General features: G+C 42.8%; 1 protein-coding gene across 5 annotated transcripts; it reads right to left on the bottom strand.

The window, feature by feature from the left end:
• Positions 1 to 1046: 1046 nt before the first annotated feature.
• Positions 1047 to 21106, bottom strand: LOC133658412 (carbohydrate sulfotransferase 10-like). 5 transcript variants are annotated; one of them, XM_062060456.1, is made up of 7 exons: positions 21013 to 21106; positions 20668 to 20929; positions 11043 to 11120; positions 10941 to 10981; positions 9463 to 9613; positions 3080 to 3185; positions 1047 to 2773 (listed from the first exon to the last, which is right to left on the bottom strand). In XM_062060456.1, the coding sequence occupies exons 3-7, from the start codon at positions 11116 to 11118 to the stop codon at positions 2227 to 2229; spliced, it is 921 nt and encodes a 306-aa protein (XP_061916440.1). In that variant the 5' UTR covers positions 11119 to 11120; positions 20668 to 20929; positions 21013 to 21106; the 3' UTR covers positions 1047 to 2226. The 5 variants fall into 5 exon arrangements, with proteins under 5 accessions (XP_061916440.1, XP_061916459.1, XP_061916423.1 ...); XM_062060475.1 differs by having other exon boundaries at positions 10941 to 10978; XM_062060439.1 differs by lacking the exons at positions 20668 to 20929; positions 21013 to 21106 and adding an exon at positions 16438 to 20631.
• Between the last annotated feature and the right edge of the window lie 944 nt (positions 21107 to 22050).

The following is a 22050-nucleotide window of genomic DNA, read 5'->3' as shown; positions in this document are numbered from 1 at the left end:
CCATCAGCACCTGGTTAATGAATACAATAGCTTTGTATTAGAGTGTGTTATGTAGATGTATTTTCTGTTATATTTTACGTAATGTATAATTTCCTGCTAGCGGTTTTCACCCACTAGGGGGTGCTCTCGCAGCATATGCACCCAGAGCCGTTTATAATACTGTAAATCCTGTCTGACTCCAATTAATGCAGGTAATCAAAATAAAGGTAATACACCAGGATGTCAAAACTTTTTTTTTTTTTTTTTTACCGTGCCATGTTGATATTTAAAACAAAACACAAAAAAAAACGTTTAAAAGACAACATATAGTGTGAACTTTGTGTTACAGATGACAAAGTGTACTAGTTATTTCAGGGGTGTGGTGTCCCAAGTGCGGCCATAGGGCCATTTGTGGAAAGCAGATTGGGTTTTGTTGGCCCCGCAACATATTGTGGAAAAAACAACAACCGTAGAAATGTAAGAAAAAAGCGCAAAACACGTAATGTTATGAGAAATATAGCTGAAATTTTGATACTAGTAATAATACAATTTGTCACCTGTAACACAAAGCTGGCGCTAAGGTGTGATGTATAATGTCTGTTTTTAGCATTTAAAAATCTGAACATACTTAAACTTTAAAACATTTTTTAATTTTTTTTAGCTTTTTTCTTGTTACATTACGTCTTTTTGTGCTTTTTTTCTTTTTTTCTTTTTTTTTTTAGACAACATATTGCGGGCCAACAAAACTCGAGCTGCGGGGCACAAATGGCCCCCGGGCCGCACCTCGGACACCCCAGTAAATTCAGTAATACACCAACAAATATTTTTGTCTCCAAGAAAGAAGCAAACCCATATGCATTTAATATAGTATTTGTATCTTTGTTAAATACCTATAACATTTTTCCCAAAAAACGTTAGTTTGATATATATACACATATAATGTACATGAACAAGGCTATATATATATATATATATATATATATATATATATATATATATATATATATATATATATATATATATATATATATATATATATATATATATATATATATATATATACAGTATGCATACAAATATACTTGTTAAATAAAACCTCTGCCTTGTTTTAAATAAATACTTAGGCCTACTAAGCTACTGTATTTTAATGTTGCTCATTAGCCCATTTTATAGCTGAAAAGCTCAAAGTTATGTAACTTGATTACTGACACATGTTAACTGTTAGCATACTAACATTAGCATGGTAACTTGTTTTGCCGATTTTACTGCCGAACAGCTCAAAGTCATATAACTTGGTACTTGACACATGTTAACTGTTTGCATGCTAACATTAGCATTCTAGCACATTGGCATTTAAACTTTTTTTGCCAATTTTGCAGCCACACACCATATAGTCATACAACCTGGTACTAGAAACACGCAATTAGCGCGCTAACTTTTTTCTTTTTTTTAGCTAATTTTACATGCATACGCTTCCTAGTCCTACGACTTGGTACTCGACACATGCTAACGTTAGCATGTTAGCATGCTAACATTAGTATGGTCACTTTTTTAGCTGCTTTTACATGTGCACGCTTACCAGTCATATGACTTGGTACTTGTCACATTCTAACTATTAGCATGCTAACCTTAGCATTCTAGCATGCAAACTATTTGAGCCAAATTAACAAAGTCATATAATTTGGTACCTGACACATGTTAACTCTTAGCATGCTAACATTAGCATTCTAGCATATAAACATGAGCATGGTAACTTCTTTAGCCAATTTTGCAGCCAAACACCTAAGAGTCAAACAACCTGGTACTTGATACCTGCTTACTATTAGCATGCTGAAAAATGTTTGGCGAATTTTACATGTGTACACTTCCTAGTCATACGACTTGGTACATGACACATGCTAACATTGGTATTTTAAATTTTTAGCTGATTTTACATGCATACCCTTCTCAGTCTTATGATTTGGTACTTGTCGCATTCTAATTGTTAGCATGTTAAGGTTAGCATTATAGCATGCTCACTATTTTAGCCAATTTAACAGGCCAACAGCTCAAAGGCATATAACTTAGTAGTAGGTACCTGACACATGTTAACTGTTATACCAAAGACTGTAAAAATGGGACCCATTACCTCCCTGCTTGGCACTCAGCATCAAGGGTTAGGTGGCAAGGAAGCTGTGTTGTAAAAAGATCAATCATCATTTTCATAATTGAGTTGTATGATAAATCCCATAAGAATGAAAAGGAATGTCAGTTGAGTAGAAAGTCAGGTGTGGGGTATCCAAATAATTGAAAGTCCACCTCATAGCGCTCATAGAGGCGCCTGATGTCCTGCTTGCTGATTCCTGCGAAGTAGCGTTCCGCCTTGGTCTTGTTGTCGCGTGTGATGCCAGGGTCGATGAGCGGGGAGGACGCCACACACTCGATGCCAGCTTTCCTCAGGATCTGGGTGGCGTCGCGCTCCAGCGTCTCGTAGCGGCCTATGGCGTCGTAGCGGACGTCACAGGGCGCGCACAAGTCGGCGTAGGTGGCCCAGTGGACGATGTTCCTGCCAAACTGCCAGTCTATGGTCTCCCGGGCGTCCACATCCCCCAGGTAACGCACAAACTCATCAAACGTCAAACCGGTATCAGCGAGGAAGGGGAAGTATTTGCGGTACCTGTGGATAATGGCGGGGGCGATGGTGTGCTGGTACCAAGGTTCGGTGTGTTTCCTGAAGAGGAATTTGTCCTCGAACGTCGTGATGAGACGCTCGAAGGGATCCCTCACGATGATGAACTTGAAATACGTGTTCAGTCTGTGGGGCGAGAAAATGCACTGAAAAACTACTTTTGAATAAACATAGCTCTCCAAGTACCACCATAATGAGCAACATTAAAATACAGTAGCGTAGTAGGCCTTAGTCTACATTAAAACCAAGGCAGAGGTTTTATTTAACAAGTATATTTAATATTTTTGGCCACTGTAACATAACACAGTTTGAACAGTAACACTGTTGAAATATTATAACAAGTGATTGTTTGGTGTACCACTAGATGGAGCCCACAGTTTGAGAATCACTGCACTAAAAATGAAATGTGGATAAGTGTGATCGCTGAGTCACCTGTGCGTTATTTCCTGAGGCGTCAAAGATGAGAGGCGCGGCCAGCCGTTATTTTTGTGGTCGTGAATGAGGTTCTCTGGGATGTCCTCCACGCTGGGGTAGGCTCCTACCATGAGTAGCATACATTCACTCCAAATTACAGTTCACTGAACATGCCAACACTTAAATACAGTAGTACCATTAGCCTGACCTGTGTCATAACGAAGTTCTACAACCGCATGATATTAAACCGGATTAGGGACGCCATTGACCCAGACCTGAGGGACAACCAAAATGGTTTCAGAAAGGAAAAGACCACCGTTGGCCAGATCCTGGCCTTAAGGAGAATCATTGAGGAGGTGAAGAAGAACAACTCGACAGCAGTACTGTATTTCATTGACTTCAAAAAGGCATTTGATTCAATAGACAGAGGCATAATGCTGAGAATCCTCAAGGCTTACGGGGTCCTCCCAAATCTACTCCGGACCATAGAGGCCATGTACAAGGGCACAAGAGCCAAGGTGGTAACCCCAGATGGCATCAGCGAGGAGTTTGAAATCCTGGCAGGGGTGCAGCAGGGAGACACTCTCGCCCACTTCCTCTTTATCATAGCTCTGGACTTCGCGTTTAGGAAAGCCATCAACGGGTGGGAGCAGGAGCTTGGCTTCACAATTACACCAAGAAGGTCTATAAGAACCCCTGCTGTAGCCCTGGCAGACCTAGACTATGCAGATGACATCTGCCTGTTGGCTTATCGCGTGGAGCAGGCACCTGAACTCCTGAACAGAGTGGAGGTGGAATATGCCAGGGTTGGCCTCAGACTAAACGCAAAGAAGACTGAGGTAATCACCTATAACCTACACATGGACCACCCGCCAATGACAACATCAGATGGCAACGCTCTGCGAGAGGTCAATGACTTCAAATACTTGGGTTCCTGGATGAACTCCACAGAACAAAACCTTAAGGTCAGGAAGGCACTAGCGTGGAGGGCCCTGAACGGTATGTCAAGAGTGTGGTGCTCGAATCTCCCCCGAGTCTATTCCACGCCACTGTGGAGTCTGTCCTCCTGTATGGCTGCGAAAGCTGGACCATGACACCCACCCTGCAGAAGTCCCTAGATGGGTGCTACACCAGAATGATACGAGCTGTTCTGAATGTGGACCGGAACATCCACATCACCAACAAGGACCTGTACGGGCAACTGACGAGGCTCAGCAAGAAGGTAACAGCTAGGACAGGGGTCGGCAACCCGCGGCTCCGGAGCCGCATGCGGCTCTTTGACCACTCTGATGCGGCTCAGCTGCATACTTGCCGACCCCCCCGATTTTCCCAGGAGACTTATGGTTCTCAGTGCCTCTCCTAGATAACTCCCAGGGTAAATATAATCCTATTTTCACTCTAATTACTAAATTAAGGGTGTGCCCTAATTGCTCTGCAGTAATAGTCCTCTATAGCATTTACAAACAGCGCGCCAGCCCGGCCACATGTTGTATGTAGCTTTTACTTGCACACGTAGGAGATAGCAAGGCATACTTAGTCATCAGCCACACAGTTTACACTGACGGTAGCCGTATAAAACAACTTTAACACTGTTACGTTACAAATATGCGCCACACTGTGAACCCACACCAAAAAAGAATGAAAAACACATTTCTGGAGAACATCCCACCGTAACACAACATAAACACAACACAACCAATACCCAGAATCCCATGCAGCCCTAACTCTTCCGGTCTAGATTATACACCCCCGCTACCACCAAACCCCCCCCCCCACACATCAACCCCCCCCCCCCCTTCCGTGCGTCGGTTGAGCGGAAGAGTTAGTGCTGCATGGGATTCTGGGTAATGGTTGTGTTGTGTTTATGTTGTGTTACAGTGCAGATGTTCTCCAGAAATGTGTTTGTCATTCTTTTTTGGTGTGGGTTCAAAGTGTGGCGCATATTTGTAACGTAACAGTATTAAAGTTGTTTTATACGGTACGGCTACCGTCAGTGTAAGCTGTGTGGCTGATGAGCTAGTACGCCTTGCTGGCACTTATGTGAGCAAGCTGAAGCTAGGGATGAGCGATACCACACTTTTAGGATTTGATACGATACCGATACTTTTTCTTGCATTTTCATCGATACCGATACCGATACCATTAATTTCTTATTGGCAATTTTTTTAGTCAAAAATATTATTACTATTATTATTTATGACAAATCACAAGACAAATACAGACCATTTATACCACATGTATTATGGTCAATATATAATAAAAGTAAAATTAAAATAAATAACATAAATATGAAAAATAAATTAAATATTATATATAATAATAATTATATATTATATATAATAATAATTAGATATTAGGGCTTTCCAATTAACTGTCAAATCCGAATCGCAAGAAGCTGCAGTTATTTTTTAAAGTTTGTGATATAATTAGCAATTAATGAAATATGAAATAGGCTAATGTTTTCGAAATGTAAGAAATCATGTTACAGATTAAAACCAAAATCACATTCAATCATATATTCAAGATTTTCTTGGAAAAAAATAAAACTGTAATGCAAAGATGAAGAATCTCCAAATTGTATCTCTTTCTTATCTTGTTTTAAATACTCAAGCAATTTTCAACTAACAGTAAATTCCCCTGTGTGGAAATTATTTGAATTTAGGATAATCATTTAAACAAAAATATTCAGTAAAAAAATAAAATAAACAATGCCTGACACTGGATATGCCTGGCTGCATCGCTGTCGGCTGGCTGTGTGTGTGTGTTGCACGTTGACCACGCTCATTCGCTGTCTCCTGTCACATGACTGGGCCAGCTCTATACTCTGCCAGGTACAGGGGTGTCCCAGCACATAGTAAGTTAAGTAAGTCATCAAAAACATCTGAAAGTGATGCTTGCATATCCCCGCGACGGGGGGAGAAACACTCGCGGCATTGGGGCAAGCAGAGCAGAGGGCGAGAGCGTTGACGTTCACTGAGTGATTCATGTCGTTAATCCGCGGTGAACGAATCGTTCGCTCAGTCCCTCCCCCCGCCCTCTCATTGGCTGCGTCGTTCGCCGACGTCGAGGGTTCAGTGAGTCACAGAATGCGCCAGTTCCACTCATACCGGCATGGTCGTGGCGGAGCTCAACTGAACTGAGAAAGGAACGAATCAGTTCATGAAGTTATTCGGATCAGTACGTTCACTCAAAAGATTCGTTCTTTCGAACGAATTGTTCGCGAACGACACAACACTACTGTAGAGGGCGCCAAAAGCAGTGCCATCACGCCCAGATATTCGGGAGTCTCCTAGTGATGGGATCGGCAGTTCTTTTGACTGTACTGAATCACTAGAATCAGTTCCTTAAATTGATTCGTTCAAAAAATTCGTTCACCGAATCACCCCCCCCAAAAAAAAAAATTGGGGGGGAGGCGTGCGTAGTACAGACAGTACAGTGCAGACATTCGCGCACTGCGTAGGGACTCGCGTTAATCTAACAACAACAACAGTTGCAGTAGAAGGGATAATAATAATAATAATAATAATAATATGAATCAGAATTGATACCCAAGGAGAAATTTATTTTTGTTACTATAACTGTGTAAATAATAGCCTATGTATGTGTACATACATTAGTTATTATTTTTATTTTAAATCTTCTCAAAACAGCCTGCTTACACTTTACCCCCCGCCCCTTCTTTCTGTCTCCTCTACTAGTCTACTCTCATTTTGTTTTCATGGGATCGGCAGTTCTTTTGACTGTACGAATCACTAGAATCAGTGACTGACAACGCCACACTGTGGCCGCAGTTCAGTACGTGTACCGAATCTCTTCTGCAGTTCTTTTGACAGTACGAATCACTAGAATCAGTGACTGACAACGCCACACGGTGGCCGCAGTTCAGTACGTGTACCGAATCTCTTCTGCAGTTCTTTTGACAGTACGAATCACTAGAATCAGTGACTGACAACGCCACACGGTGGCCAGTTCAGTACGTGTACCGAATCTCTTCTGCAGTTCTTTTGACAGTACGAATCACTAGAATCAGTGACTGACAACGCCACACTGTGGCCGCAGTTCAGTACGTGTACCGAATCTCTTCTGCAGTTCTTTTGACAGTACGAATCACTAGAATCAGTGACTGACAACGCCACACGGTGGCCGCAGTTCAGTACGTGTACCGAATCTCTTCTGCAGTTCTTTTGACAGTACGAATCACTAGAATCAGTGACTGACAACGCCACACGGTGGCCGCAGTTCAGTACGTGTACCGAATCTCTTCTGCAGTTCTTTTGACAGTACGAATCACTAGAATCAGTGACTGACAACGCCACACGGTGGCCAGTTCAGTACGTGTACCGAATCTCTTCTGCAGTTCTTTTGACAGTACGAATCACTAGAATCAGTAACTGACAACGCCACACGGTGGCCAGTTCAGTACGTGTACCGAATCTCTTCTGCAGTTCTTTTGACAGTACGAATCACTAGCATCAGTGACTGACAACGCCACACGGTGGCCGCAGTTCAGTACGTGTACCGAATCACTTCTGCAGCAGCAGTACAGTTTAATTGCGAATCAGCATTATTATAATGATGATGATAGCTACTAAACAACAACAACAACAATAGTTGCAGTAGAATGGATAATAATAATAATAATAATATGAATCAGAATTGATCCCCAAGGAGAAATTTATTTTTGTTACAATAACTGTGTAAATAATAGCCTATGTATGTGTACATACATTAGTTATTATTTTTATTTTAAATCTTCTCAAAACAGCCTGCCCTACACGTTACCCTCCGCCCCTCCCCCTCGCGTCGCTGCTGCTCAGCCTGCACGGATTTTCTTGAACTTTTATGTGTTGAGATAATGGGGACGTGTGTTTGTTTTCATGTGGCTTGAGTCAACATTAGCCGTTAGCTTGGAGAATGAATGGAGAACGGATGCCAATGGCATGAAACATATCCCCGCGACGGGGGGAGAATCACTCGCGGCATTGGGGCAAGCAGAGCAGAGAGCGAGAGCGTTGACGTTCACTGAGTGATTCATGTCGTTAATCCGCGGTGAACGAATCGTTCGCTCAGTCCCTCCCCCCGCCCTCTCATTGGCTGCGTCGTTCGCCGACGTCGAGGGTTCAGTGAGTCACAGAATGCGCCAGTTCCACTCATACCGGCATGGTCGCGGCGGAGCTCAACTGAACTGAGAAAGGAACGAATCAGTTCATGAAGTGATTCGGTTCAGTACGTTCACGAACGACACAACACTAGAGTCTCCCGGAAATAATGAGAGGGTTGGCAAGTATGACGCTATCAAGTGCCATTCATTCAAATCTCGCGGGCCGCACTAACATCAAATTTCCATATTAAAGTGCGTGCCGGTACGTGTGTCTGAGACCCCTGGTTAACATAGCACAAAGCAATTTAAGCTTTGTATGCGGTGTTTTTCATTTTAAATTTAATTATTTTTTTTGTGGCTCCCATTATTTTCTTTAATTTGTGAAACTTGCCAAAATGGCTCTTTGAGTGGTAAAGGTTGCCGACCCCTGAGCTAGGAGGATGAGGCTTGCCGGCCACTGCCACAGACATCGGGAGCTCCCGGCCAGCATGCTGGTCCTATGGGAATCAACGCACGGGCATCGATCGCGAGGACGTCCCGCGCTAACGTACGTGGATATCCTGAAGAAAGATGCGGGAGCTGGTCGGGCGTATGGAGAACCGGAATGATTGGAGACTTCGATGGAAGCTCGTCTGAGGACGACTGAAAGAGAGACCTAGAGATGTATATTGTTAGGGATTTTATCGACACCAAGACCGATATCAATGTTCCTTGTCGAAACCAGTATTAATCGGTACTGTATGAAATTGGTGTCAATAAAAAGATGTGAAAAAATAAAACATGTTATGAGCATTTTTAGAAGCACAAGAGGTCGTAACATAAATAACACTAAATTGGCCCTGGTGTGTGAATGTGAGTGTGAATGTTGTCTGTCTATCTGTGTTGGCCCTGTGAAGAGGTGGCGAAGGCAGCTGGGGTAGACTCCAGCACCCCCGCGAACCCGAGAGGGACAAGCAGTAGAAAATGGATGCTTTTTAAGTCCTAAACATGTTGGTGTAATGCAGGTATGTCATAAAGACCACACAGATGCATCACTTAATTACAATTACAGCTGGAAATAATATTTATCTACGGCATTCATGTGCAGAGCACAGACCTATGACATGATTTATCCAGAATCTTAACGGTCCTTATGGAACCGGTACCAAAAAATACTGGTACCTAGTACCTCAACTTACGAGCTAAATAAAAACAAACGTTGCCCCTTTGAAATGAGTACAATTGAATCAATGCCTATCCTGTTCAGGGTCAAAGGTGAGCTGAGATAACGAGTGCCACCGTGGTGTCACATGATGCTTACCACTAGCAGCAATCAGGAGCTTCTTCCATTCAGTGTCGCCCGCTTGGGGGGTCTCACAGAACAAGATTTTGTGTTGATCCGAGACCAGGATGCTGTCCAGGACCATCTTGCTGAGGGAGACGTCATCCCGACGTTTCTGGTTCTTACAAACCTTGAAGAGCTCAAACTGTAAGTTGATTGGACTTATTCATATATGTATATGTATATATAGACTTAGACTTAGACTTCCTTTTTATATACATAAATCTGGTGTTTAAATACACATTAATATTGATCCAACACACTGTAGTGATGTTTATAAATGGCATAGGCATGAACACCCTGCTTACTGTACCTTGCAAGTTTAAAATAAAACTAGAAAGATGTTATTGTATTCATGTTAGCATTTAAGATAGCTAGCGATTAGCACTCTGGTTGTCAGCTAGTTATTAACGCACCAGTTGTCAGCTAGTGTTTAATGCTCTAGTTGCAAGCTAGTGATTATCACTCTAGTTGTCAGATAGCGATTAGCATGTTAGTTGCTAGCTAGAGATGAGAGCGCAAGTTGCCAACTAGCGATTAGTGTGGCAGTTGCCATCCAACAATTAACGCTCTAGTTGCCAGGTAGCGTTTTGCGCTTTAGTTTGCAGCTCGCGAATAACGCTCTTATTGTCTGCTAGCAATTGAAGCACCAGTTGCCAGCTAGCGCTTAAGGCTCCAGTTACCAAATAGCGATTAGAGAACAAGTTGCCAACTAGCTGTTCGTGTGGCAATTGCCATCCAACAATTAATGCTATAGTTGCCAAGTAGCGTTTTGCGCTTCAGTTGCCAGCTCACGATTAGCACGCCAGTTGCCAGCTAGCAATAAGTGCACCGGTTACCAGCTAGCAATTGGCACTCTAGTTGCCAGCTAGTAATTAGCACTCTAGTTGCCAGGTAGCTATTAGCGCGCCAGTTGCCAACTAGCGATTAGTGCGGAAGTTGCCAGCTAACGATTAAGACTCTAGTTGCCAGTTAGCAATTAGCGTTCTGGTTGCCAGCTAGCGATTAGCACTTTAGTTGCCGGCTAGCGATTAGCGTCTCCATTTTCAGCTAGTGGTTAAGGTGCTGTTTGCCAGCTAGCAAATAGCGCTCTAGTTGTCAGCTAGCGATTAGCGCTTTAGTTGGTAGTTAGCGATTAGCGCTTTAGTTGCCACAAAGCGATTAGTGTACCAGTTGCCAACTAATGATTAGGCCGCTATATGCCAGCTAATTATTAGCGCTCTGTTGTCAGCTAGCGATTAGCGCTCTATTTGCCAGCTAACTATTAGCAGAAATACTGCTATTATTTGAATAGCTTAGTATTGTACAATAACAAGGTACCTTTAGGACCAGTTTAATATAAAACACCATTTTTACAAGATATATAGGTATGGGGTCCCCGCTCCATCAGTTTGGGGTCCTTGGCCTGAACGCCAAAGACCTCTGGTATAAAGTATATACTGATAGTGCAAACCAACCTCGTCAAATGTCAGAGCGTGTCTTGAGGTCATCATTTCTGCTGAACATAAAAAAGCGGTTAATACATTATTCTTTCTTTGGTTATAAAAATCTAAGTTTACCTCTGCGGAGCCTGCCTATCAGGGCAAGGAGCAGCAGGCAGCCACAAGCCAAGGACACAAGCCGGCGGAACTGCATGACTTTGTACATAGGCCATGAAAAGAGCCAGTATCAACAAACAAACATTTGGGTTTACAAAATGAAGTCATCAGATAGGCAACTTACATTCACCTCAGCCAAGCTAGCTTAAATATAAATATATAACTGAAAAGAAAGATAAGCATCCAAATTGTGCTTTACTTTCATTTATTCCGGCACATAAAGCAGAAACCAAAAATCCCGACAAACTTCTAGCAGAGGTAACTGTCAACTATACCTCAACTCCTTCCAAAGTTAGAAAAAAGAGAGCAGGACTAACTTGTTGAACAGGAAGACTCCATGGGCCAATAGCTACTGTCATGTCGCTGCCTTAAAAGTGTCATTTTGTGCATTTAAATGATGAAATCGTGCAGTGGGAACAAGTAGAACTGTCACATTTTCTGAGAGTGTTCTAATGAAGACACAAGTGTCCTGTAGGTGGCAGCAGTAGAGACGACATTTTGATTTCAGGTGTGCAGTGGATTGAGTAAGGGGACATGGCTAGAAGGGATTATATTCATGATTTAGGAAATAAATGGTTCAGTAACTTATTTTTGTGCAGAATAACAGAATACAATTAATTACTTTGTTTTTTTAGGATTGCGTGATGATTTACCGTATTTTTCGGTCTATAAGGCACACTTAAAATCCTTTCATTTTCTCAAAAATCGACAGTGCGCTTTATAACCTAATAATTCTGGTGGTGCTTACTGACCGCGAAGCAATTTTATTTGGTACATGGTGTAATGATAAATGTGACCAGTAGATGGCAGTCACACATAAGAGATACGCGTAGACTGCAGTATGATGCCAGTAAATGCCACAACTTTAAATGTTCCATTGAAAATAAAGAACATTACCGCACGGCACTCAAAAATCTGTCAAAATGTTATAGTGTGACTTTCTGTCTTGCCTCTGGCGAGGGCGGTCACATTTTTTCCCTCTCCCTCTTCTCCCAGCTTGCTCTCTTTGTTTTTGTCTTGTCTGAACTTTTTTGAAGCGTCTTTCTTTGCGCTGTCCTCAAATCTAAACATCAGACATGGAAATGATCAGCTGGACTCTCGACGCAATTGACAAAATCTTTCGACGAGGAAAAGAGGTTCAGGGGAGCCTGGCTGCCCTGATGGAACCATTGCTGCGGGGTACGTGAGAGATTCCTGGGATAAATGGAGAATCATGTGCCTCTCAGTCTTTTCCATCGAGGACGTGGAAGACATCTACCTATTTGGAACCGTGATAGCGGGGCACCTGCTGATTGGGCTGGGCATTGCTCTGGTGTATCGTCAAATTCGTAAGACGATGGCAGCCACTCAAGGAGCCCAAAGGCTGTTCGTCGCAATGGATGGTTTGGGCCGGGCTGTGGGAACACAGACTGTGGCAATTTCTGAACTGAATCGCAAGATGGATCACATCATGGAGAAGGTTGCTGAAAAGGAAAATTTTATTGAATTTGAGAGCACCCAGCATGGACGAATAGAACAGACAAGTCATTGTTTTGTCTGCTCGCGGAAAACAAACATCCTAATCTACGATTTGACTGCCTCGAATGGCCTTGACGCTGTGAAAACAGGACCAGGCTGTTCTGAAAAACACCCCTGAGGACACCTCAATGATGGACGCTTTTGACCTCCCTCCCTCCTCAACGACACCTGGAGTCGAACTTTTGCAGATCGGCCTCAGTCTATAAAAAACATTACATCATCACACCCAAGACAATTGGGCACACACGCACACACACCCCCTACCCCACCCCTTCACCACCGCTTGTTTCCCCTCGGGGTGATGGTCGGATGGCAGCGCTTCATAGCAGCAGTCGCCTTCCAGGGCCCCAACTCCCCGCCCCTCTGTTGCGAGTTTGTCGTAATTAAATGTAACGTGTTTATGTGTGCATTGCATGGAGGTTTTTTCCCACTCCAGACTAGGCCCCCTTAGGAGCCCAGTCTAGATTGTATTTTTTTTTTTTTTTTTTACTCACCTTTTTCCCCAGCGTTTTACCTTTTCCCATCATTTACGGGGCGCCTTGTGGCGACCCATCAGCGTTCCTGTTCTGTAACCCTGTACACTGTTTGTTTGTCTAATCTTGAACGGGTTTGTGCTGAAAACACAGTTTCGTTGTACTTGTGCAATAACAATAAACTCCTATCTGATCTGATCTATCTGATCTCTTGAAGCCGCACCACCAGCATTGTCGGCCCATTATGGCTACTGTAGTCAGAGATACAAGTATTACAGAGATACAAGTATTACTATGGTGCGTGTATAAGGACTGTAAAATTGCACCCATTAGCAGACATATTATCTGGCGTTTTGTTTTACAATAATATGCAAAACCAACTTGCCTTGCCTCCTGGTACCTGCTGATGTGTATTTGAGATCTGCGTAAGTCCTGAAAATTTGCGCACATCCGCCACTGTAAGTTGTGCCGATGCCGTAGTCGATAAGCTTCTTCTTTTTCACCATCTTCTTGTTATGGGACATTCATCCTCTGCTGTTGCCATTTCTAATATAAAGTAGAGTAAAGTTATAATTTATATCTCGCTGTGGAAGCGCTAAAACATACCGGTGTAGTGAGTTTACATTATTCACCCAAGGAACTTTAGTTATTAGAGAGTTCCGGTCAGATGGTTTTTCACGGGACACATTGCACTAGTGAGTCACGGATGAGGATATGCTGCTTCATTGTTGATTGAAGTAAAGTCTGAATGTCATTAAAACAGTTAGCTGCGTCTTTTGACACTTATTCAACTCCCGTCCTTGCACGCTACACCGCTACAACAAAGATCACGGGGAGAAGACGCTGTCGAAGGTAAGCCACGTGAATAAGACCGCCCACAAATCCTGAAGCGACGGTCAGAAAGCGACTTGAAGATGATCTGTAAAACATAATCTTTGCCAAGGAACCACCATTACATGTTATGTAGACCACAAGGAAGTGTTTTCCATTTAGAAGAAAATTCATAATATGACTCCTTTAGTGCGCCTTATAATCTAGTGCGCCTTTTGTATGAAAAATAGACCTGAATAGACCCGTTAATCGGCAGTGCACCTTATAATCTGGTGCGCCCTATTGTCCAGAAAATACTGCAGTTTAGTCTTTCTCAAACAGTGTGGCGGCCCCCCCTTGGCCCCAAATTTTTATTGATAAAAAAAAAAAAATCAGCACAAATGATCTTATTCACTTTTGTTTTGTAGGTTAAAGTGTCTCGTATATTGTGCTCCTGAGGTAATGTTGCTGATCAATTTGATTGTATTATTATTTATTGAGTTTATTTAATTTTGTCAGGAGCAAATGGTTGAAGTCGGTCAAAAAATTTCCGGCAAGTTGATGCAATGATTACATTTTTTCTCATAGACTAAAAACAATTGTCAGCATAATTTGATGTAAAAAATTCAGTTCACACAATTCAAGCGCAAAAAAAAACAGTTATATAAATTCAGTGTCAAATAAAGCTTTTGTAATAAAGACACAAATGATTAACCTCCATACAAAATACCTTGGTTGACTCAGCTTCTATCTAGGCGGCGGGGCCTCCTCTGAACGATACGTTTGAAGCCTTTTTATTGGTCCGTCTCGGAGAGCATATGGCCGTGACTGCTGACTATTTCCGCCCTCAACACATTTGGAGGGAAACTACCAAATACTGAAGGTGGGCGATACTGATCACAATGAAAAGGCTTCTAACATACTGTTTAGAGAAGGCCCCGCCCACAAGATTGAAAATGAATGTGACAAGAAAAGACTTGTAACCCCCAAAATTTTTGCAACCACAACTTTTTTGTTTGAAAATATTTTTTCCTGCAATTCAAGATTAAATTTGGCAATCTTTTTCAGGCCAAAAAGCCTGCCACAAAATTGATTGGATCTCGTCCTTTTTAGGGATGGGTACCGAATCCGCCAAATCCGACCGGTTTTACTGGGCATGGATCCCCGTAAAATCCAACAGTGCCATATTACGGTACCTGGGTCTGGAGCGCCTTTGTTTCAGGCGAGGGAGAGCACCACAAGGTGTCACTACAGGCGTGGCTAATTGACTCGAGTGACTCCAAGCAAATTATAATTTTTTAAACCATACAATATATATTGTAACCATTAGGGCAGGGGTGTCCAAAGTGCGGCCTGGGGGCCATTTGCAGCCCACAGCTAATTGTTTACTGGCCCGCCACACATTCTGGAAATACTATTGTAAAAATAAAAAAAGAACATTAAAAAAAGTGGAATGAGGTGAAATCTAACGAGAAAAAGTTGCAATGTTGACACAAAAGCTGCCATGCAGGCTGTTTTTTTTTCTTTTGTCTTTCTTCATTTTTTTTTTTTGCCATTGCTCAAAAAAAAAAAAAAAAGACAAAAAATCCATGTTATAATTAATTATTTTCAGGGCTCCAATTACTTCAAATATTTCACTTTAAAAAAAAAAGTATGTGGTAAATATTGCATATATTGTGTAGTAGCCATATAAAAACATCAAAGTTTTCTTTGACAAAAGCGCATAAAACAAACAAAATAATAGTTCCAGCATAAAATCGACAGATATATCTGAAGTTGATCTAGTAACTTAAGTGTTGAAAGTAAAAGAAAAACCTAATAAAAATGTATCACTTTATGAGTGGGGCACTTTTTGGATCCCAAATATATATAGTGATTTTTTATTTATCTTTTCACTGTGATTACTCAAAAATATGAAAGAATTAAAATCAATGGTGTCCTGCATTATTGATCTTTTAGGGCTGTAATTACTAAATACTGCATATTTCAGTTTTACAATAAAAAAACTAAGTTGTTTTTGACAGAAAAGCCATAAAACATTTTTTTTTATTTGTATTACTTTATATCAACTTGAAGTTGACATAGAGATTTCCTGTAAGTGTTAAATAATTAAAAAATAATAATAATCTGACTTATTTGTAACATTTTAATGACTGAGACCCTTTATGGTCCCCGGAACCCCTAAAGGTAAAATAAATAAAAAATGCATATATTTTGTTATGGTTAGAAAATGAAAAATATCAAAATGGCCCCCACATGCTTTAATTTTTCTGTGTGCGGCCCTCAGTGGAAAAACTTTGGACACCCCTGCATTAGGGTTTCCTGGTGAACGGTAAAGATCCCAAGGACCCAAAAGGGTCTCAGTCCTTAAAGTGTTACAAAATAAGTCAAGTGTACAAAGGGGTCTATTTTTCGGCGCATTTAACATCCAATAAACCCGCTTCAGCAATTAAAACATGCTGAAAACATATCTAACAGGGTACTGTCAAAATTAAAAGAGTTGTATAAAACAAATGAAACATGAAAAAATTAAGAAATAAAATATTTGAACTCACAATATGTAGCAACCATTCGACGCCGTATAAGCCAGTGGTACCACTCGTAGTCGGTAGTTGGTCGTAGTCGGTTGATTCGTGTGAAAGTGGCGGGCATCCATTTCACCGCCGGGATAGCTTCCGGTGTCGGCCGACCTCGTCTCACAAGATGTAGTTTCTCTTAAGTATCCTTCTTGAAAATGGCCTTGCAAATATTTATTTGCCACCTAATCAACATTTGCTCTCCTTCTTTGTGAGTCCAGGTGCGTTTTCTGTGGCTTTCTATGGCTCGTATGGCTCCGGTGCCACTTCCTGTTTTCGCAACTTGTGATTGAATACTTGGGAGTCCCAAGTGAGTATCCAATCACAGCGTAAGGCCAGCTAGAAGGCCTTACTGACAACAACTCGTGATCTGATTGGCAATCACAATTGTCTATCACCTGTATATGGCCGTTACACTTACAATGCACAAACACCCGCATTGTTGATAGTGAAGGCCCCGGGTAGATTTGGTACAGCATGGCAACATAAGCTAGCTGAATTCTGATTGGATAAAAACTAACTGTACGAAAGCCTATTGTATGCCTTTAAGCAGTTTTGTAATGTTCCTATGCCTTTAAGTTGATAGGTCAATCTGTGACGTAATTTCCCCTTTAAAGCACGTCTTTGTCAAATAGCCGGTTTCAATCAGTGGTGGCAGCCAGCCTTGTGTGCGTTGACGACTAAATGTAAGTTTTGTCACATACTGTTACAGCATTTGAACTGAATGTCGTGCCTTGCTACTTATGCAAATGTTTGGTGCATCGTATGCTAAGTTCAGTTGTTTTTGGGTCAATTGAGAGATAATTATTCTCGTTGACGGCGTTTACATTCACGTGTAGTTTATTTAACGTCATTGCAACTGCGATGGTGGAGTTTGGCCTTTAGATGGCGACAGAGACCACATAATTGCAATAAAGATGATTAAAGGATTCTCTGGCCGGAATCTGTCCATCGTGTCCCAACTCTAAAAGAACTACTATCCCTTCCTTACATTGGTCCTTCGAGCCGGATAGAGTTCCACCATCAGACACTATGGAGTCATCACCTGCTGATCACCAGCCCTCTGTCAGGCCAAAGAGAGACATTCGACTACCACAGCATTTGGCCCCTTACGATGTCACCCTCCTTCCCTCTCAACTGCCTGCTGCCCAAATCTCCTCACTACCAGTAGGACAACACGGTGAAGCAAGGCCAACCAGAGCTAGGAGTGCATCAGGGTACCAGTCATCTGCTTCATCACGTCGATCCTCTCGGCGATCGCATGGGCTTCAACTGCTCCAAAATATTCCGGATGTTCAAACAGCTGCCCTAGAGGAGCGAATTAAAGGTTTGGAGCTTGCTGACCTACAGCAAGAAATAGAGGAGGAAAGGAAAGCTGACTTGGAGGCGAAGAGATTGGATGCACAAGCTAAAGAAGGACAAAGACTACAAGAGGATACTCACCTTGCCAAGGAGAATATGGCAAGGGAAATGGAACGGCGCAGACACTTAAAGAAACTGGAGAAAGACTTACACATTGCCCGTATTGTCAAGTCATTCCTGTCGGAGTCTGAAGATGATGCAATGTCAACAACGTCAGCTCCGCCCGCTGCTGACATGCTTCAGCTCCCATCAATAACTCCAATGAAATCCGCTGCCGCTATCCCGATTACACAGCCATTGACAACGATTCCCATTCCTGTCCAAGGTGCACAAACCTGTGTCCCGACTTTAGTAGGCCCCACTACAGCTCCTGTCTCTGTCACAGCTCCTGCATCTGTGTCTTTCACAAGTCAACATATGCCAGTCTTTCCCACATCTAGTTATGCATCAACAATGACACATGCAGCCGCAGTGCCACAAACCATGCAAACTTTTGTGCCACAACCACCAGTTCCAGCTGGTGCACCTCCTCCTGCTGGGCAGTATGTTCAATACACATTACCATCTGCTACTCCATCCCCGGCAGCACCACCCTGGTCCTACCCGGGCATCGAGACGCTAAACGCTACATCCTATGGCATTCCCGAACCAGTACTTCCAAGGTTTGAGAGTGGCCGGGAAAGTGATTTCGCCCTACTCAAGATGGCGCTAGAGAACTTGATGAATAGTCATCCTCACCTGAGCGAGCAATACAAATATCAAGTTCTACTAAATCAGCTCAAACTCCCTAACGCTCTGCAGTTAGCCAAGTCATTCATGTATGACCCAAACCCGTACACGGCTGCGCTAGGGGCTCTACAAGACAAATATGGCCAGCCTAGACAACTAGTACAGAGTGAACTAGGAGCTATCCTGAACTCACCCACCATCAAAGTGGGGGATGCAGAAGCTTTCGACACCTTCGCTCTCTCAGTTCAGACCTTAGTTGGTATGTTGCAGGCTTTAGAGGGACCCCTTGGATACGAGCTCAAATGTGGTTCTCACGTTGACCGTCTAATAAGTAAAATGCCTCCTGCACACCGAGATGGATTTATGGAATACTGTCTTTGTCGAGGCATCCTACAGCCAGGTACCAACCAAACTTACACCCTGCCCGACCTGGCATCCTGGCTCCAAGTTAAAGCTCAAGCTAAGCGCCTGGCCAGCCGAGTCACTCACCTCTACAACCTGGGGCCTCCTCTGGCCAAGAGGGATTATAATAGTCCATGGCCCAAACAAAGGACAGCATCAGTTCTCCTATGTTCTGGTGAGACTGGTAGCAGCCAGAGCACCAATCTGACAAAGTCAAAACCCTTTAAACCTAGTCCTTATTGTCCATTTTGCAACAGTAAGGAACATTACCTCAACTCATGCCTGGACTTCAAGAAACTGAATACCAGTGAGATCAATAAGTGGATCCAAGAAGGTAACAGATGTTGGAAGTGCGGTCGTGGCCACAAAGCTGCAGCATGTACGCTTAAACGCCCTTGTAAATTATGCAAAGAGACGCACCTCACAGTACTGCATGACACGATCCAAGAGTCATCTCAACAAGTCCTGATGATGAGTAACCAAAAACCCACAGTCTACCTGGAACAGCCTCAAAGCCCTCAAAGAGTTTTGCTGAAAGTTGTTAAAGTGCTCCTACAAAATGGAGACCGCACTCTAGAGACATTTGCTGTGCTCGATGATGGTTCTGAGAGAACACTCATCCTCCCCTATGCAGTAGAGCAACTACAACTTGCTAAGCATCCTGAAACCCTTCACCTGAGAACTGTTCAACAAGAAGTGAAAGTGCTCAATGGTTCGTCAGTCAGCCTTCACGTCTCCCCCATCTTCAAGCCAAGCAAGAAGTATTGGATTAAAAATGCCTTCACAGCTGAGAATCTGAGCCTATCTCAGCACACATATCCAGTAGCGGCCCTCCAAAAACTCTACGAGCACCTCAAAGAGCTTCCTTTGCTGCCTATCCATCGAGCGCAACCGCCACTCCTCATAGGTTCTGATATGTCTCAGCTTCTTGCTCCTACAGAGCCGGTGCGAGCAGGCCCATCTGGCGGGCCCATAGCAATCTGTACCAACCTAGGCTGGTCCCTACAAGGTCCGTTTGTGGTCTCCGCATCTTCCCATCAGCCTTCCTGTCTGCACGTTACCACTGAATCCCCATATACTGAACCTGAACCGGATGCTACAGAGCTGAGGAAATCCGCCTTTGTTGGAACTATTTCCAGTGCTTCATCTACTCAGCTAACTGATTTCAGTAAATTCTCCACATGGAAACAGCTTCTACAAGAGACAGCTAGCTCCCTTAATGGGGCGGCTGATGCTGGTGCTTCATCCCCACCTTCCGCCGTGGATTTTCTGCAAGCCGAAAAGCTTATATTGCAAAAGGCACAAGGAGATTGTTTTCCAGAAGAGTTGAGAGCGCTCAAGGCTGAACGGTCTCTGCCTTCAGACAGTCGACTTGCATCACTTTCACCAGAATACGAAGGAGCCACAGCATTACTCAAAAAACCCTCTGAACTCCTCATGGACAACGGTACCAACTTTGTTGGTGGAGAACGTGAATTACGTGACGCAGTTGCTTCAATGGAACCACAGTTGAGAGAGCAACTTGCAGAGCACCAGATTTCATTCCGATTCAATCCTCCAAGCGCACCACATTTTGGGGGCACATGGGAGAGAGAAGTAAAATCCATTAAGACAGCACTCAGAGTTGTTCTCAAAGACCAAACAGTCCCTGAACCAGTATTACTGACAACATTGATAGAGGTTGAAGGCATAATGAATGCTAAACCTCTCGGTTACCTGTCTTCGGACGCCTCAGACCCAGATCCAGTCACGCCCAATCTCCTTCTCCTTCAACCTCAAGCAATCTACGATCCCTGTGGTCTCGGAAAAAGACGTTGGAGGCACAGCCAAGTCCTAGCAGATCACTTCTGGTCGTCTTTCATCCAGCATTACCTGCCAGGGCTTCAAGAACGTAACAAGTGGAGGAACGATGGCAAGACCCTTTTGGCTGGTCAAGTTGTCTTGATAGTGGATCCTCAACTCCCCCGAGGATCGTGGCCTGTAGGACGGATCATTCAGACACATCCAGGAGCAGATGGACGGGTCCGGACTGCCAGAGTACAAGTGCAGAATCACACCTACCTTCGCCCAGTCGCCCGACTGATCATGCTTCCACCTCTTGATGACGAGGACACTACCTCATAGACTTTCTTCTAGTTTGGGGCGGCTGTGTACGAAAGCCTATTGTGTGCCTTTAACCAGCTTTGTAATGTTCCTATGCTTTTAAGTTGATAGGTCAATCTGTGACGTCATTTCCCCTTTAAAGCACGTCTTTGTCAAATAGCCGGTTTCAATCAGTGGTGGCAGCCAGCCTTGTGTGCATTGACGACTAAATGTAAGTTTTGTCACATACTGTTACAGCATTTGAACTGAATGTCGTGCCTTGCTACTTCTGCAAATGTTTGGTGCATCGTATGCTAAGTTCAGTTGTTTTTGGGTCAATTGAGAGATAATTAGTCTCGTTGACGGCGTTTACATTTACGTGTAGTTTATTTAACGTCATTGCAACTGCGATGGCGGAGTTTGGCCTTTAGATGGCGACAGAGACCACATAATCGCCATGTATGGCTCTGAAGCTTAGAAACTTGTTGGAAGTTCATACATAGTTAAATGCAGTATATATGTTGTTGTTATGCACACTTTTATATTATATTATATTATGTTATATTATGTATGCATATCCATGTATATTGCTGCATATTAATGAGTATATAATTGGATTGTAATATTTCCTCTTTTCTCTATTTGTTTAGACCACACACATTCATATCTACCTTTCAGCAATAAAGATGATTAAAGGATTCTCTGGCCGGAATCTGTCCATCGTGTCCCAACTCTAAAAGAACTACTATCCCTTCCTTACACTAACCTAAAAACAACAGCACTGGAAAGAGCATAATAAGACATGAAAAGAATATGAATACTTTTAGATATTTAGGGAAAGTAAGTAAAAAATAACTTTTATCTTTAATTATGATCATGATTTCTGGTTATGTTGGGTCAGCAGAGAGGGTCTTGCTGGCCCTGACGGCACACCACTGATTTTTATATAAATGGATAAGCGGTAGAAAATGGATGGATATATATATATATATATATATATATATATATATATATATA

The sequence above is a fragment of the Entelurus aequoreus genome, linkage group LG01 (assembly GCF_033978785.1).
Source record: "Entelurus aequoreus isolate RoL-2023_Sb linkage group LG01, RoL_Eaeq_v1.1, whole genome shotgun sequence".
Lineage (NCBI taxonomy): Eukaryota > Metazoa > Chordata > Actinopteri > Syngnathiformes > Syngnathidae > Entelurus > Entelurus aequoreus.
Note: the sequence above shows the minus strand (reverse complement) of the source record. Positions and strands in the feature narration are given on the sequence as shown.